This window comes from Amia ocellicauda, chromosome 20 (genome assembly GCF_036373705.1).
Source record: "Amia ocellicauda isolate fAmiCal2 chromosome 20, fAmiCal2.hap1, whole genome shotgun sequence".
NCBI classification, from domain to species: domain Eukaryota; kingdom Metazoa; phylum Chordata; class Actinopteri; order Amiiformes; family Amiidae; genus Amia; species Amia ocellicauda.
This window is the reverse complement of record NC_089869.1, coordinates 11,430,408-11,444,011: the sequence shown is the minus strand read 5'-3', so window position 1 is coordinate 11,444,011 and position 13,604 is coordinate 11,430,408. Positions and strand designations below refer to the sequence as shown.

Sequence of the window (13,604 nt, the reverse complement as noted above, 5' to 3'; positions counted from 1 at the left end):
TTCTAATACCAGGACCAGAGATTGGCATAAGGAGCTGTGGGGAAACTGAATTTGAGTGATGCATTCATGCAGGCACAAGTCCAAGAACTGGACAGAAAAACTGCAGTTACCTACTGGGACTCAATTTCTTAGTCAAGCCCTTTGCTGGGATAATCTATGTAGTATTTTCCATGATGTAATATTAATCAGTCCTACCAAACCTGCGAGACTAATAAATAAATAAACGACAATATGTGTGTTGGCTCTTTTGTTCTAACTAAATCTGCAGTCAAACTCATTCAACACCCTACAGCCATTGGATTGGATTGGCCAATAGCGCACTTGATCCCGCCCACTAGCTGTGATTGACAGACGGGGTTCATCACAGTGAAATGTGCAAATAAATAAAGACGTTTAGAAATGTAAAAACGCAGAGAAATGTAAATAGCAACGCGACAAACGGGAAATACATAAATAAATAAATACATGTTGAAATAAATGAATAAACAAATTTCAACTTTTATTTATTGTTGATTTATTGATTTCAAAATGTATTTATTCGTTTATATATTTCAACATATATATTATCTGTGTATATATTATTAACTTGTAAGTAGCCTATAGTCCACCATACATGTGTAACAGCTACTAAACATAAATGAACTCCAAAAAACTAGTTAAAGTGTGGTGTCGTAAAGGTCCATTATTCGACTCATGAAGCCACAAGAATACAAATAATAATAAATAATAAAAATGTAACGACTGACTAATTAAACCTCTTACCTTTTTTCTGAAGAAAACGCAGCGCCAGGACACCTCGCTCTGCAGGGCATGCGCAGACGTGTGCGGAGAGACGCGCAGCCGCTGCGCCTCGGAGCTCAATTAGGACGCAAAATGCGCCGGTCACTGCGAGGAGCAATGCGATTTATACACACACACATTTCTGCTATACAAATAATGGGGGGTCGCTTGCGAACTGTCGTATATGTGCGCGTTAGGAAATTGTAATTATATACTAATTGGAATATTAAAATAAAAATGAAATCATGTCAGTCATATCATAAAGATGTTATTTAAAGAAAAAATTACAAAAAAAAACAACTGTAAACTTTATGAAAATAATGAAGTACAAGCTGCAAGCAGATAACCATTTCAGCACATAAATACATATATATGTATGTAGAATGTGACTGATTAAATGCTGAAATCCTCTGTTCCCATCATTGCTTGCAAGATGTTTGAGTCACATGTAAGATACTATATATATATATATATATATATATATATATATATATATATATATATATATATATATATGTGTGTGTGTGTGTGTGTGTGTATGTAATGTTTGTTACTTACTCATTGGATTGAATCATTATTAATAATCAATTATTTCCAGGGTGCTGTCAAATCTGTTTTACTATGCAGTGGTTAACCACAAAAATGCAGACACAGACAAAACCTGTACCTTCTAATCCAGGGCGGGGGAGACGGTCTCAATATCCCCTTTCATTACTTTTTTACTTTTTAAATTTGTAATTATGCTTCCAGCTGATTTGCTTCTTTCTAGTCTATCCAGGAGGTGTCAGTTTTTTAAAGGTATTACAGAATATTTTTAACACAGCTTTAAGAAGGGATGAAGATCAGTCCCACTATTTCACTTCACTGCAGGGAGAGGGAAGCTGGTCAGGGTAGAGGGAAAATGGATTGAACTAAATACAGGTAAATCCCTGAGGAAAACCTGCTTCAGTCTGCAAAAGATGTAAGACTGGGACAGATCAGCAGGACAATGACCCTAAACACACAGCCAAAGCAATCTGCAGTGGCTTAGAAACAAGAAAGACAATGTCCTAGAATGGCCAACCGCCGATTTTAATCTGAGAATCTGTGCCAAGATTGCTGTCCACCACCAGCGCTCCCCATCCGACTTGACAGAGCTTGAACAATTTTACCAAGAAGAATGGATGAGTATTGTACAAACCTGGTATAGACAAAAGACTCAGATCTATAATTGCTGCCAAAAGTGGTTCCATCAAGTATTGATTCAGTGGGGTTCATACTTTTCTAACCAAGATATTTTTCATAACTTGTTGCTTGACAATAAAAAATCCCTTGCCCCCTCAAAGTGTGATTGATGTCCTATTGAAATGCATCATAATGTCAGGTAGTAACACAAAAAAAGGAGAAGAAGTCCAAGGGGGTGAATCCTTCCTAAAGCCGCTATACACTCACCTAAAGGATTATTAGGAACACCTGTTCAATTTCTCATTAATGCAATTATCTAACCAACCAATCACATGGCAGTTGCTTCAATGCATTTAGGGGTGTGGTCCTGGTCAAGACAATCTCCTGAACTCCAAACTGAATGTCTGAATGGGAAAGAAAGGTGATTTAAGCAATTTTGAGCGTGGCATGGTTGTTGGTGCCAGACGGGCCGGTCTGAGTATTTCACAATCTGCTCAGTTACTGGGATTTTCACGCACAACCATTTCTAGGGTTTACAAAGAATGGTGTGAAAAGGGAAAAACATCCAGTATGCGGCAGTCCTGTGGGCGAAAATGCCTTGTTGATGCTAGAGGTCAGAGGAGAATGGGCCGACTGATTCAAGCTGATAGCAGAGCAACTTTGACTGAAATAACCACTCGTTACAACCTAGGTATGCAGCAAAGCATTTGTGAAGCCACAACACGTACAACCTTGAGGCGGATGGGCTACAACAGCAGAAGACCCCACCGGGTACCACTCATCTCCACTACAAATAGGAAAAAGAGGCTACAATTTGCACAAGCTCACCAAAATTGGACAGTTGAAGACTGGAAAAATGTTGCCTGGTCTGATGAGTCTCGATTTCTGTTGAGACATTCAGATGGTAGAGTCAGAATTTGGCGTAAACAGAATGAGAACATGGATCCATCATGCCTTGTTACCACTGTGCAGGCTGGTGGTGGTGGTGTAATGGTGTGGGGGATGTTTTCTTGGCACACTTTAGGCCCCTTAGTGCCAGTTGGGCATCGTTTAAATGCCACGGCCTACCTGAGCATTGTTTCTGACCATGTCCATCCCTTTATGACCACCATGTACCCATCCTCTGATGGCTACTTCCAGCAGGATAATGCACCATGTCACAAAGGTCGAATCATTTCAAATTGGTTTCTTGAACATGACAATGAGTTCACTGTACTAAACTGGCCCCTACAGTCACCAGATCTCAACCCAATAGAGCATCTTTGGGATGTGGTGGAACGGGAGCTTCGTGCCCTGGATGTGCATCCCACAAATCTCCATCAACTGCAAGATGCTATCCTATCAATATGGGCCAACATTTCTAAAGAATGCTTTCAGCACCTTGTTGAATCAATGCCACGTAGAATTAAGGCAGTTCTGAAGGCGAAAGGGGGTCAAACACAGTATTAGTATGGTGTTCCTAATAATCCTTTAGGTGAGTGTACATACATACATACATACATACAGCATTTCCATACCATGCTTTACAGCTTCTCACATTTTGTATGAAAGCATTCTTTTGCTTGATAGTCACCAAGTCATTTGCATTATTCATTATGTCCATATTACCAATCCTCAGTTTAGTTTCACGCATCCTTCTACTCACCTTTCATTCTGCAGCTGGGGATTTGTCGGTGTGTGTTGTGGGGGAAATAATACAAGTCGCACATTTGAGTTGCACAGAGGTTCAAAGCTAATGACATAATTGCTGAGAAGAACATTCTGGAATCGGACGCAAGTCACTTTCTCCAGAAAAAAGGCGCCTATAGGCAGCTTTCTTTGACAATGCGTTCATGAATTCCGATGGTAACGACAACATCCCATCCCCCTTTAGGCAGTATTCTCGATTCGAAAGATGACTGATACCCAATCCCAACAATCACCATCGCGCATTCCTTTCAAAGTAAGCGGAATCAAGAGGACACAAGCAGAGTCACTGTTCAAATGTTATTTTTATTAAATACTTTCAGATCAAGTTTCAAGAATAACAAAGCTATGATGAAGACCTACTAACATTCAAACAAACACTTGATAGTTTTAAATTCATGGTTTATTCATAATATGATCATGCAAAATCCAGCATCCAATTTAAAACTCAGAGTATATTCATAAGTAGCCCCATAGTATACGGTTACAATGCAATCAATTTTACTAAGAAGGATGGGAACATACCAAGCTAAGGCTTTTGTTACAAGGTTTTTTTTTCTTTTTTCTTTTTTTCGGTTCATGTGATACATCACTTGTTTATATCTGAGACAGAGCAGTTTTCATTAACCTCAAAGATGCAACTAACATATATAGATTTTAAAACTTTTTATCAAGTAAACACAGACAGTGAAAAATATTTACCAGAAAGTAGACATGCATATATATTTTTTTTCTCTCCTTTTGTAAAACTGCATATATATATTTAGTTGTCCTTTTAATCGTGCGGCCTGAACAATTGATTTCTGGTCCTCATTAACAATTTGTTTGCTTTGATAAATTGTCTAGGCTCCTGTTTTCTACCCAGCTGTTAAGTTCCATCAATGGTGTACTCTTCTTTTCTCAATTAGTGTCTCTCTCTTTTTTTTTGTATTCATATCATATTTAAATGTATTTATTTGTATGTTAGTAAACTGCAATGTGGATTGTAATCTCCCACAAAGGTTCCTTGGCTGTGCACACACAATGATCTAGCTTGGCCAGGCAAGGTATGTCTGTTCCCACAGCACAGCAAAGTCAAACTACTTTAAAACAGAACATCACATTGTATATTACATAGCATCATGGTGTACGTGACACAGTGTGATGGTGCTGATATGTTTACATCACTCAACAGTGTGTTACATAGCATGGTGGAGAACGCATGTGCAAGATAGGCTTGGCAGAAGTTCAGCTCCTTTACAGAATGTTTTTTTTTATAGGTTTGGTGCAGCGGTTTAATCCCGTAAAGTACGTCAACACAGTTTTTTTTTTTTTTTAAGTTTGTTTTCCGCCGGTCTCTGCCCTGCTTTAATCACGTGCTGTGGAGCTCATCACGTGGCGTGTGGCCCTGATCTTCTCCTGAACACACAGCTCAGCCCTAGACGTCATACCTCGCACACACTTCTACTGAACACAGTGAAAACACAAGTTATTTCAACGGATGGGTGCTGCCATCGACATAGGGATATGTTTAAAGGGAGTGCGCCTTTTTTTAAAAATCGATAATATATATATTTTTATATATATATATCCTTTTTGTCTCCTCCTTAAATTGTGCAAACACGCTCACCGTTCTCTCCGCTCTCCTGCGCTCCCGGCACTCAGAGGGAGCGTTCTCTCGAAAAAACGAATGCGGAACCGCACAATAACAGTCAAGCACATGGCTTGAGCCAGTCACAATGTTTACTGTCCATGTGTTAAGTAAGTAGGTTCAGGTAGGTTTGGGGTCAATGCTCTGCTAAAGGGTTTGTGTGTAGCCCTGGTGAGAGGGGGCTGGGGGGACGGTTAGGGGTGGAAGGAGGGCATGTCTCACTCTCTCCAGCCCCACACAAAATCAGCCCATTCTCTGGACCTGAGCTCCAACCCCTGTCGTTCACTTGACTCTTCTACTTTATTTACAATTCAAATTATCTTAACCTTAATAATAATCATAATAATAAAGTCATCATGTTCATAATAATAATAACAGTAATACTAAGAAGTACACTCATAACATTAAGAACAAAAGCAATGAAAAAGAACCAGACCCTTCAATTGCCCAGGATAGCCGTGGCCTTCAAGCAGGGTTTCCCCTTTCCAGTCGCCTACAATAATCTCGCCCCTACAGCCCCCTCCACCAAAACCGGGAGGAGGGCTCCTGCAAGCTCAAAAGCTGCTCGATGACCCACGTGGATCACTGCCGGCATCTCCTCCAGCTCCAACCTTCACTGAGTTTTCCTGGGACGCCCAAGGAAGCAGATGCAGCAAACAATACAAAATAAATAAAATGGTAAAAAAAAAAAAAAAACATCAACCCCCCAAAACAAAAACAAAAACACAGTCTACACAATGTGTGGATGGGCCAGACTGAACATGCGCCATGTTGGTGAGAGAAACGACGACGACGAAACGATTCAAAAGGGAGCTTTCGTGTCCTGGCCCCCACCGAAGAGCTGGCATGGGAAGCCACACTCCCTGGCATCACTGTAGGTCTCAGCGAGCCCCAGAGAGGGAGTTGCACGAGGTCAATGAACCAAAGGCATGGTGGGCCTTGAGGTTAGAGGACCCCAACGCTGGAGCCGTGTGTTGGTGACCGTGTCAGCCATGTCTGGCCTCTAGACTAGACACTGAGGAGCGGCTGCAGAAAAAATGTCCCCTTTTGGAGAAGACGAGAGCCCGAGAGGAAGGTGGGTTGAGGCCAGACAAAATAAGACACTCGATAGTGTTTCTCACATCCTAGAAAACTGCATTTCTAGAAGACTCAGAAGGCTCCCCCGTCTGCGAGAGCCATAGCAGATTCTCAACAGCGAATACCACTCCTCCAGGTTTCGGTAGGAAATGTAGGAGCAGTTACGGACAGCCACTGTGTCACAGCTGTGTGGTCGGCTGGAGTTGACAGAAGCCTGGAAACGCTTCAGTTAAGTTGAGCCTTTTAAACAGAGGGATCTTCATCTCAGCAGAGCAAGCAGCCCAAAGGCTCTGGAGTCGAGATAGATAGGGGGGAGAGACACACTAGGCCCTTTTTCCTGTACTAGAGAAGTGAAACTGACGTCCACTCCTTGTGTGTGTATGTGGGTGAGTGTGCGTGTATGCATGTACGTACATACATACATACACAAACACACACACATACACAGACGTACACATACCTATACATATACATATATATATATATTGGAAAAAAAAAAAAAGTCCCATTTTTATCATTCGCTTGAAACACAAAATACTTTCCAAATACAGCATCATTCAAAGATATAAATCAAGAGTTCCACAATAACACAACAGAATACTAAAAATGTTTCCACCCCTCCCGCTCCTTCCCAAAAGCCCCAGCGAAAAAAACCAACGCTAAAACAATTTCCTTTAAATGCCAGAAGTCTACACTTTGGTGGGTTTTTTCATTTTGTATATAAATCTTGATATTAAGTAACTTGTTTACTTCTTAAAAGATATTTCCCCCCTCCGTTCTCTCGACTGAAATCTAAAGTTACAAGTTTTCCAAAACAAACAAACAAACAAAAAAAACCTTCAGGCACCTGCCAGTAATGGTGTGTGCCATTTTGATTTTGAATCACGTTTCTAAATATCAATCTTTATTATTGTTGCCTGTTAGTTTTCGTTTTTAACTTTTGTCTTTCCTTATATAAATGAGTTTGTTTCTGATACATCTCCTTTAGTTAGTTAGTTAAATTGTTACTCTTCCTTCGATTGTAAGATATATATATGTACGTTATTGTTTAAACACCTTCTGGACAGCATAAACGGGCAAAAAAGATGGATCCATGGAAAACAACAAGAAGACAGCGTCCCCGAGTGGGGTCAGAAGCATGCACCATCCTAGGGACAGGACCGCCACCCCGCCGCCTCCCAACGTCTAGCTAGGGTTGGACTTGTTGACTTATTTTTTTATTTTTTAGTTTTTTTTTAGTTTTTTTTGTTTGTGTTTTTTGTTGTTGTCGTCGTCATTGTTGTTTGAAACTTCGAGAGGTCTCGTCCGGCCGGGCTCCCGGCGCTGATCCGACCACGGAGAAGAAACGCTCCAATCAGCTTGAGAATCCAGGCGAGCTGCCGGGGAGGAGAGTTGGTCAGTATGGGGGGGCAGCTCCTACACAGAGGGCACATGCATGGGCACTAGTCTACTAGCCCTGCAGAAACAGCTTTATCACTTCAAAGGTGCTTTTCCTTTGCTGTCCTGCAGTGCTGGGCCCAAGACCTCCATCAGTGTTGTTTAAAACATATCCTAATCACAAACTGTATACACGAGGAGACTGGCACACCTGGAGGGCTTTAAACACGTTGGCACTGTTCCTCAACCTTCATATTGTTCCAATTGTTTGACCGAAGTTAGCAATTTGACCTACTTTCCACCTCCTTGGTTTATATCGACATGGTAACAATGCATTTAGTCGAGCGCAGCTCAGTGTCTGAGCTGGCATTCTTACCTGTGCCCACAAATGTTCACTGTAGCGGCGCGGCGGGGGCCCCTGAGCAGTGGAAATGCACGTTGAGCCACTTGGAGTCGCGGCGGTGCCACACACGGGTCTCCTCGGACTGGGAGCTGCGCGGCCGGCCCTGGCTGTCGATGTACTGCGTCAGGCGGATGTAGGCGATGCAGGCCGCGTCCTCGCCGATCAGGTGCACGTGGGGGTTCAGGATGGTGGTGTGGACCGGCTTGCTGTTCTTACTCAACACTGCAGGGAATGAGAAACACCTGTTCAGACTGGCGGTACACACACACACACACACAGATATACACTCTGTCTCTCTTAGGGTCTCCAGAACGGCACTCACAGTTCTCAAAGTAGAACTTGTGGAAGTCCATTCCCTCCACCAGATTTCCCAGGGCCTCAGGTTCGAAGGAGGTCAGCCCAGGGTCGCAGATTCTCCTGGGGGAGAGAGAAGCCAAGTCACACCCTGCTTCCATACTCCAGTACACTACACACACCGAGCGCTGGCCTTATTAACGTGACCGTCTCCCAATAGGGATAGTCACTGGGATAGTCTAGATTCCCCAACAGGGCAATTCAAACAGGGCAACATGTCTATTACAAGGGGTTGATTCATAGGTGTCCCCTAGTGAAGATGGGTTGGAAGAGTGTATGGAAACGCCTGCTGCTATGTGGTACTCACGTGTAAGCTTCAAAATCCCCATTGTTAATGGCTTCGATGAGCTGCTCGGTAATCTTGATGATCTCCTGCTTGCGAGCTACACACACAGTGAGAGAGGGAGAGAGCGAGACTTCAGTGACCCTCATGCACACCTGCAGTGTGCTTACAACCTTAGCTTATCCGAGTGCCAGAGGTGGTCAGATCACAGTGGAAACAACTGCATTGGGAATCCAGAGGGAGAGGCCTGACCTCAGCCCTTTGGATCACCTGTCCGTCTGGCACAGTGGGGTAACTTGCTCCGGGGCTACAGAAATGAGAGAAGAGTAGACCATAACCACTTTAGAGAAGGACTGCCCCACAAAGACTTTAGACACAAGCTGCTCTAGGTTCCCCAGCCTCAAGATGTGAGGCAAACAAAGGAGCAGTCACTAGTGATGGATACAGTGGAATCACCCATATAGGCACAGGGCAATAAGCTCTTGAGCCATTGGCTGCAGAATGCAATTGATGTTCCCTCTTTACCCTGCTGGTTGTGAGCACCATTTTATGCTCCAGACTTACAGGGTACAGTAACTCCTGGGGCAACCGAGTTGAGAACTGAGGACAGATAGAGCAATGCAACGTACATTAACACTACATCAACTAGAAAACCTACTTCAGTAAAAAGGTGTTCAAGGTCCCTATTAAAGACCAGTGCTGGCTACATTAACAGGCAGTCTCTGGCACCCTCTGGTGGTGAGATAGCAAACCTGTCCACAATATGTTACGGTATCAACACAATATTTTACTAGAAATGTAACTAGAAAACTGTGTAAAATAATGCAATGGCTGCCGCTAGGCATATTAGGAGTTGAATACAGGGTTCAATTAGGTCATTTAGAGCTCAGCGGAAACAAAATTCAGCAGAAGAGAAGCTCCCCAATATGTTAGGACACCTGTTGAACGAATGAATAAAATCAGTGAAGTTACTGTCCTTTCAGATGGTGTGTGAAGGAGTGCAGTTTAAAAGCCTGTTTATAAGAGCAGTTGATTTTCTATAGCTGAAGCTCAAAATGAAGGCACGCTCCTGTCAGAGACTATAAACACACACGCCTTGCACTTAATGCATTAGGGAGCAACCAAAACCCAACACTATGGCACAAGGAAGATGTGAAGACAGGACGATTATTCTTCAAGAGCAAGTGAAAAGCGCATGGCCTAACCATGAAGCAGCCACCAAGCAAGAACTGGTCCTACACCTACTGAAGACTGCCCATCAAGAATCAACCCGTCTGTGTGCCACACCGAATACCTGCACGCTTCAGAAGACCCCTCTTAAAGGCATTGTCCACTGTGTGACATTATACTGCTGTTACACTTCAAATGCACTTTTATGACGTACAACTCTGGGACTCCCTTTCCCCGGACTAACAGTAATCTCAGATCATTGCCAGTGAAACCAGCTGGTAAAGATGGACCTTAAACGTGTTAGCATTGTCTGCAAACAGCATTCTTTCTTACAGTAAATACCTGTGGGGACAGAATTGCGATCCAATGTTCAGAACCAGTGCATTACTGCCAACGCCTAACAGCTGAACACACAACATGAAATAGGAAGTTACATTATTATTATTTATTTATTTATTTGCAGACGCCCTTATCCAGGGCTTGGAGTGGCAGCGGTGCCACACGCTCTTGAATTAGAGCAAGAACACTGATTGCTCTTGCTATAATCTTATGTTTGTCCTTTTTTTGGCAAACTGGTACAATTCCATTGAAATTACAAGCCTTTGGTTCATTTCCTTGTTCCCTATTTAGAGGGAAAGTACACAGAACACAGCCTAAAGCAAAACTGTAAAGATTCTAGTTCCTTGAATGGATTTGATACAGATTAACATGTAATTTTTGATAGCTAGTGTTTAGAGTCTGAGCACTGGTCAATGTTAGGCTGTCTACTGCAGTGTAAGCTTTTGACGTCCATCTGTTGGTTACTGAGAGACATGTTCCACAGTGAGTGTCTTCAGCGCATTGTGATACGCAAGTTCAACACTGATTTTTTTGGGGATCCAACCCAGGCATCCAGCCGTCGCAAAGAAAGGAGGATACGTTGAGAAATCTGGCCCTGTAGGATTTTTTCTCTCTACTTCTTCAGCAGAGGGGACTACCCTGTTCTTGACTACACATAGAAAACCAATCAGCCATCTCAAAAGTATGCGAGTGTGCAAGTAAGCAACTGCAAATGTTTCTTGCATTCTTCTTCTTTGAGATTATCCCTTCAGGACCCAGGACTTGCATGAGTCTTACTTACTGCACAAACATGTAAACGCTATAAAATATGTCCTAAAATACGCAGTCAGCAAACTGAGCAGAGGAAACTAAATAGTGGGGTCACTTAGGAATCAGTGACAAAATGCGGTCTAATGTTGTGGGGCTGGAAAGTGAAAACCAGTCAAGCACCGGTGAGGAAAACATCAGCCATCGGATTCCCAGCAATCTATAAGATCCTGGTCTTGCAGATCCTTTCCAACTTTCTGTCTTGCTTGGGTAGTTTTCCAATAACTACCAGACAATTCTGAGTCATACGTCATACGAGAACTAAATGTCACATGACCGTATTTAGTGTGATGGTTTTGGAGGTGTGATCGATCCTTTGATTGGCTGGGGCAATACCCGTGAAACACCTCGAGGCTATAGACTAAAGCACTTCAGGCCCTGCACTTACACTGCTGGGAGGTGCTGCCACCTAGGGGCCCGCTGGAGCCTATGGAGTGGGCATGCTCTAAATCACAGGCCTGTCCTGAACTGTTCCAAGCAATGCGTTTTATGTCATGCAACGGCCCAGCTGAAAGACACAACACAAAATAAACATAACGGTGGAGAAACAAACGAACAAGAAAACCAAAAACACACACGCGGGACACAGGGATGGGCAAACCAGGGCAGGCACGAGGAACACAAAGGGTGAGAAAACAAAAAAAGGCATCAGATAACAAGAACAGAAAACAGAACAGAAAAAGTGCTGATGTGGAGAGAGAGAGAGAAAAATTATTGATTAAAAAGCAACACACAAACACACAAATGTTCCCCAGCATCCCATACAGAGATCTGAGGTAGAAGACATTAAATTTGCAGTGTTAGGCTGAATGACACAGATAGCCCCCAGAAGACTGACAGCAATGGAGAATAAACAGAAAACAAAGCACCCCCCTGGGAAAAAGTGGTTCTGCATGGGCAACACGTGGTAAGCCAGGAGGTAGCAGGAGATAACGGAGCACGAAGTTAAGAACAGGAAGGAGAGGAAAGACAAGCACAAAGCAGGCCAATCCCTGATGGTAAGGAAAAGCAATTGGCAAGCACAGCGCTCTAAAGACAGAAAAGCTTCTTCAAAATCACCTACAGTCTTTTGCTACTGCCCCTGGTCTGGCAGTTCATGCAGTTATTAGATATTAGCTGGTAAATGATGAATAAGACTTAAAAACATGTTGGTGAAAACTATAGCACTGACGCTGGTCTATAGCAAAAGTACTTCAATGTCTTTTTGTGCAAACTCCGCACGTCTGACTGTCCACGTTTACTCAACAGAACGACATGTTCAGTGTGTGGCGCTGGGTTTCATACCCCGGCCTGCTAATATTCGAGAAAGAAAGAAAAACAAAAAAACGAAAGATCTGAAGCTGCAGTGCATTAGGAGTTTCTATTCCTGTCACTGGTACGGCGTTCAGACCCCGGTGTAATTCACAGGAAGGAAGTGGCATCTTAAAACAGGACACACGCAAGTGGCACAGCAGGCACTTTCGATAACAGCTCAAAGCAGCCGACTACTGAAAGCATGAGTGGAAATGAGTAGGTTCAAAACAACTTGAGTCCCCCCCACCATGCAGTTAAATAACTCCCTACTTAAAGAAGTTTAACACAACTCCCTAACCCCACTCACTATTAATTAATTAATTAAACAAAAACATTCTCTACACAGGAGCATCAACAGTGTTCTCTGTCTTTCAATCGTTCCTGACCATTCTCCCACATCCCCAAACCTGTGTTGAAAAGCTGGGAGTAAAAGCTCTAGATTTGTCTGTAGATTTTAATTTTAGTCTACCCTGTCCTGACGGATAAGGCTTCAGACCAATATATAGAGCTTAAAATAAAAAAGTAATGAAACACAGTAATAAAGGGATTTTTTCCTTATATCTTCTATAGGTCCTAATAAAACAGTATTTCTATAGGTTTCTAGATATAAACAAATAGATACAGATAAATACATTAACATTCTAAGACTGACAGCACAAATATTAGCACAAATTAATGGATTTTGATATGACTGTTTGTATTGGGCTTGGAGCAGTACCCAACTCCACAACTGGTCAGAGTGCATGATGCAGTCACAACTTCAGTGCCAGCACTATTCACCCCTGGGGAGAAGTCTGGTCCGGTGTTTGTCAACATCCACAAGTCTGTGAGAGCAGGCGCTGCCAGTTTCATTACGCAGTGTGACTTGGAAACTCCTTTTGAGCTCAGAATTGGCTGATGTACATGGCTTGACTCTTCAAAGCTGGTAAAATATATACCCATGAGGAAGTCTAGTTGTTTTCATACCATTTCTTACATTTTGCCCCTTTTTCACATTAAGACAATTTATGGGGGCTCCCACTGCCCTTACTCATCTGTAAATGCCTTTCCCACTTTGGAAAATCTGGCCCATAATGCACTGCAGTAACGCTATAAACGTTTGTAGCAAAGCCTACACTTGAGAAGATTACATCCTCAGTTGTGGTTCTTGTCATCAAACAGACATTGTCATTTAAACACAAAGGGAATCAACTGATATGAACATATCCTATTTGACTTTTATCATAAATAAAATCAAAAAT

General features: G+C 42.6%; 1 protein-coding gene across 10 annotated transcripts in view; it reads right to left on the bottom strand.

Annotated features, from left to right (window-relative positions):
* Nucleotides 1-3,916: 3,916 nt before the first annotated feature.
* The window catches only part of LOC136715666 (calcium/calmodulin-dependent protein kinase type II subunit gamma), a 97,905-nt gene continuing 88,217 nt past the window's right edge, over nucleotides 3,917-13,604 (bottom strand). For 6 of the 10 annotated variants that reach the window (XM_066693010.1, XM_066693014.1, XM_066693012.1 and 3 more), the window contains 4 exons: nucleotides 8,779-8,854; nucleotides 8,440-8,534; nucleotides 8,091-8,339; nucleotides 3,917-7,713 (listed from right to left, as the gene is read on the bottom strand). In XM_066693010.1, the coding sequence (XP_066549107.1) occupies nucleotides 8,107-8,339; nucleotides 8,440-8,534; nucleotides 8,779-8,854 (404 nt within the window). In that variant the 3' untranslated portion in view covers nucleotides 3,917-7,713; nucleotides 8,091-8,106. Of the gene's footprint in view, nucleotides 7,714-8,090; nucleotides 8,340-8,439; nucleotides 8,535-8,778; nucleotides 8,855-11,458; nucleotides 11,579-13,604 lie in introns of all 10 variants that reach the window. The other 4 variants (XM_066693009.1, XM_066693007.1, XM_066693011.1 and 1 more) reach the window with 1 other exon arrangement.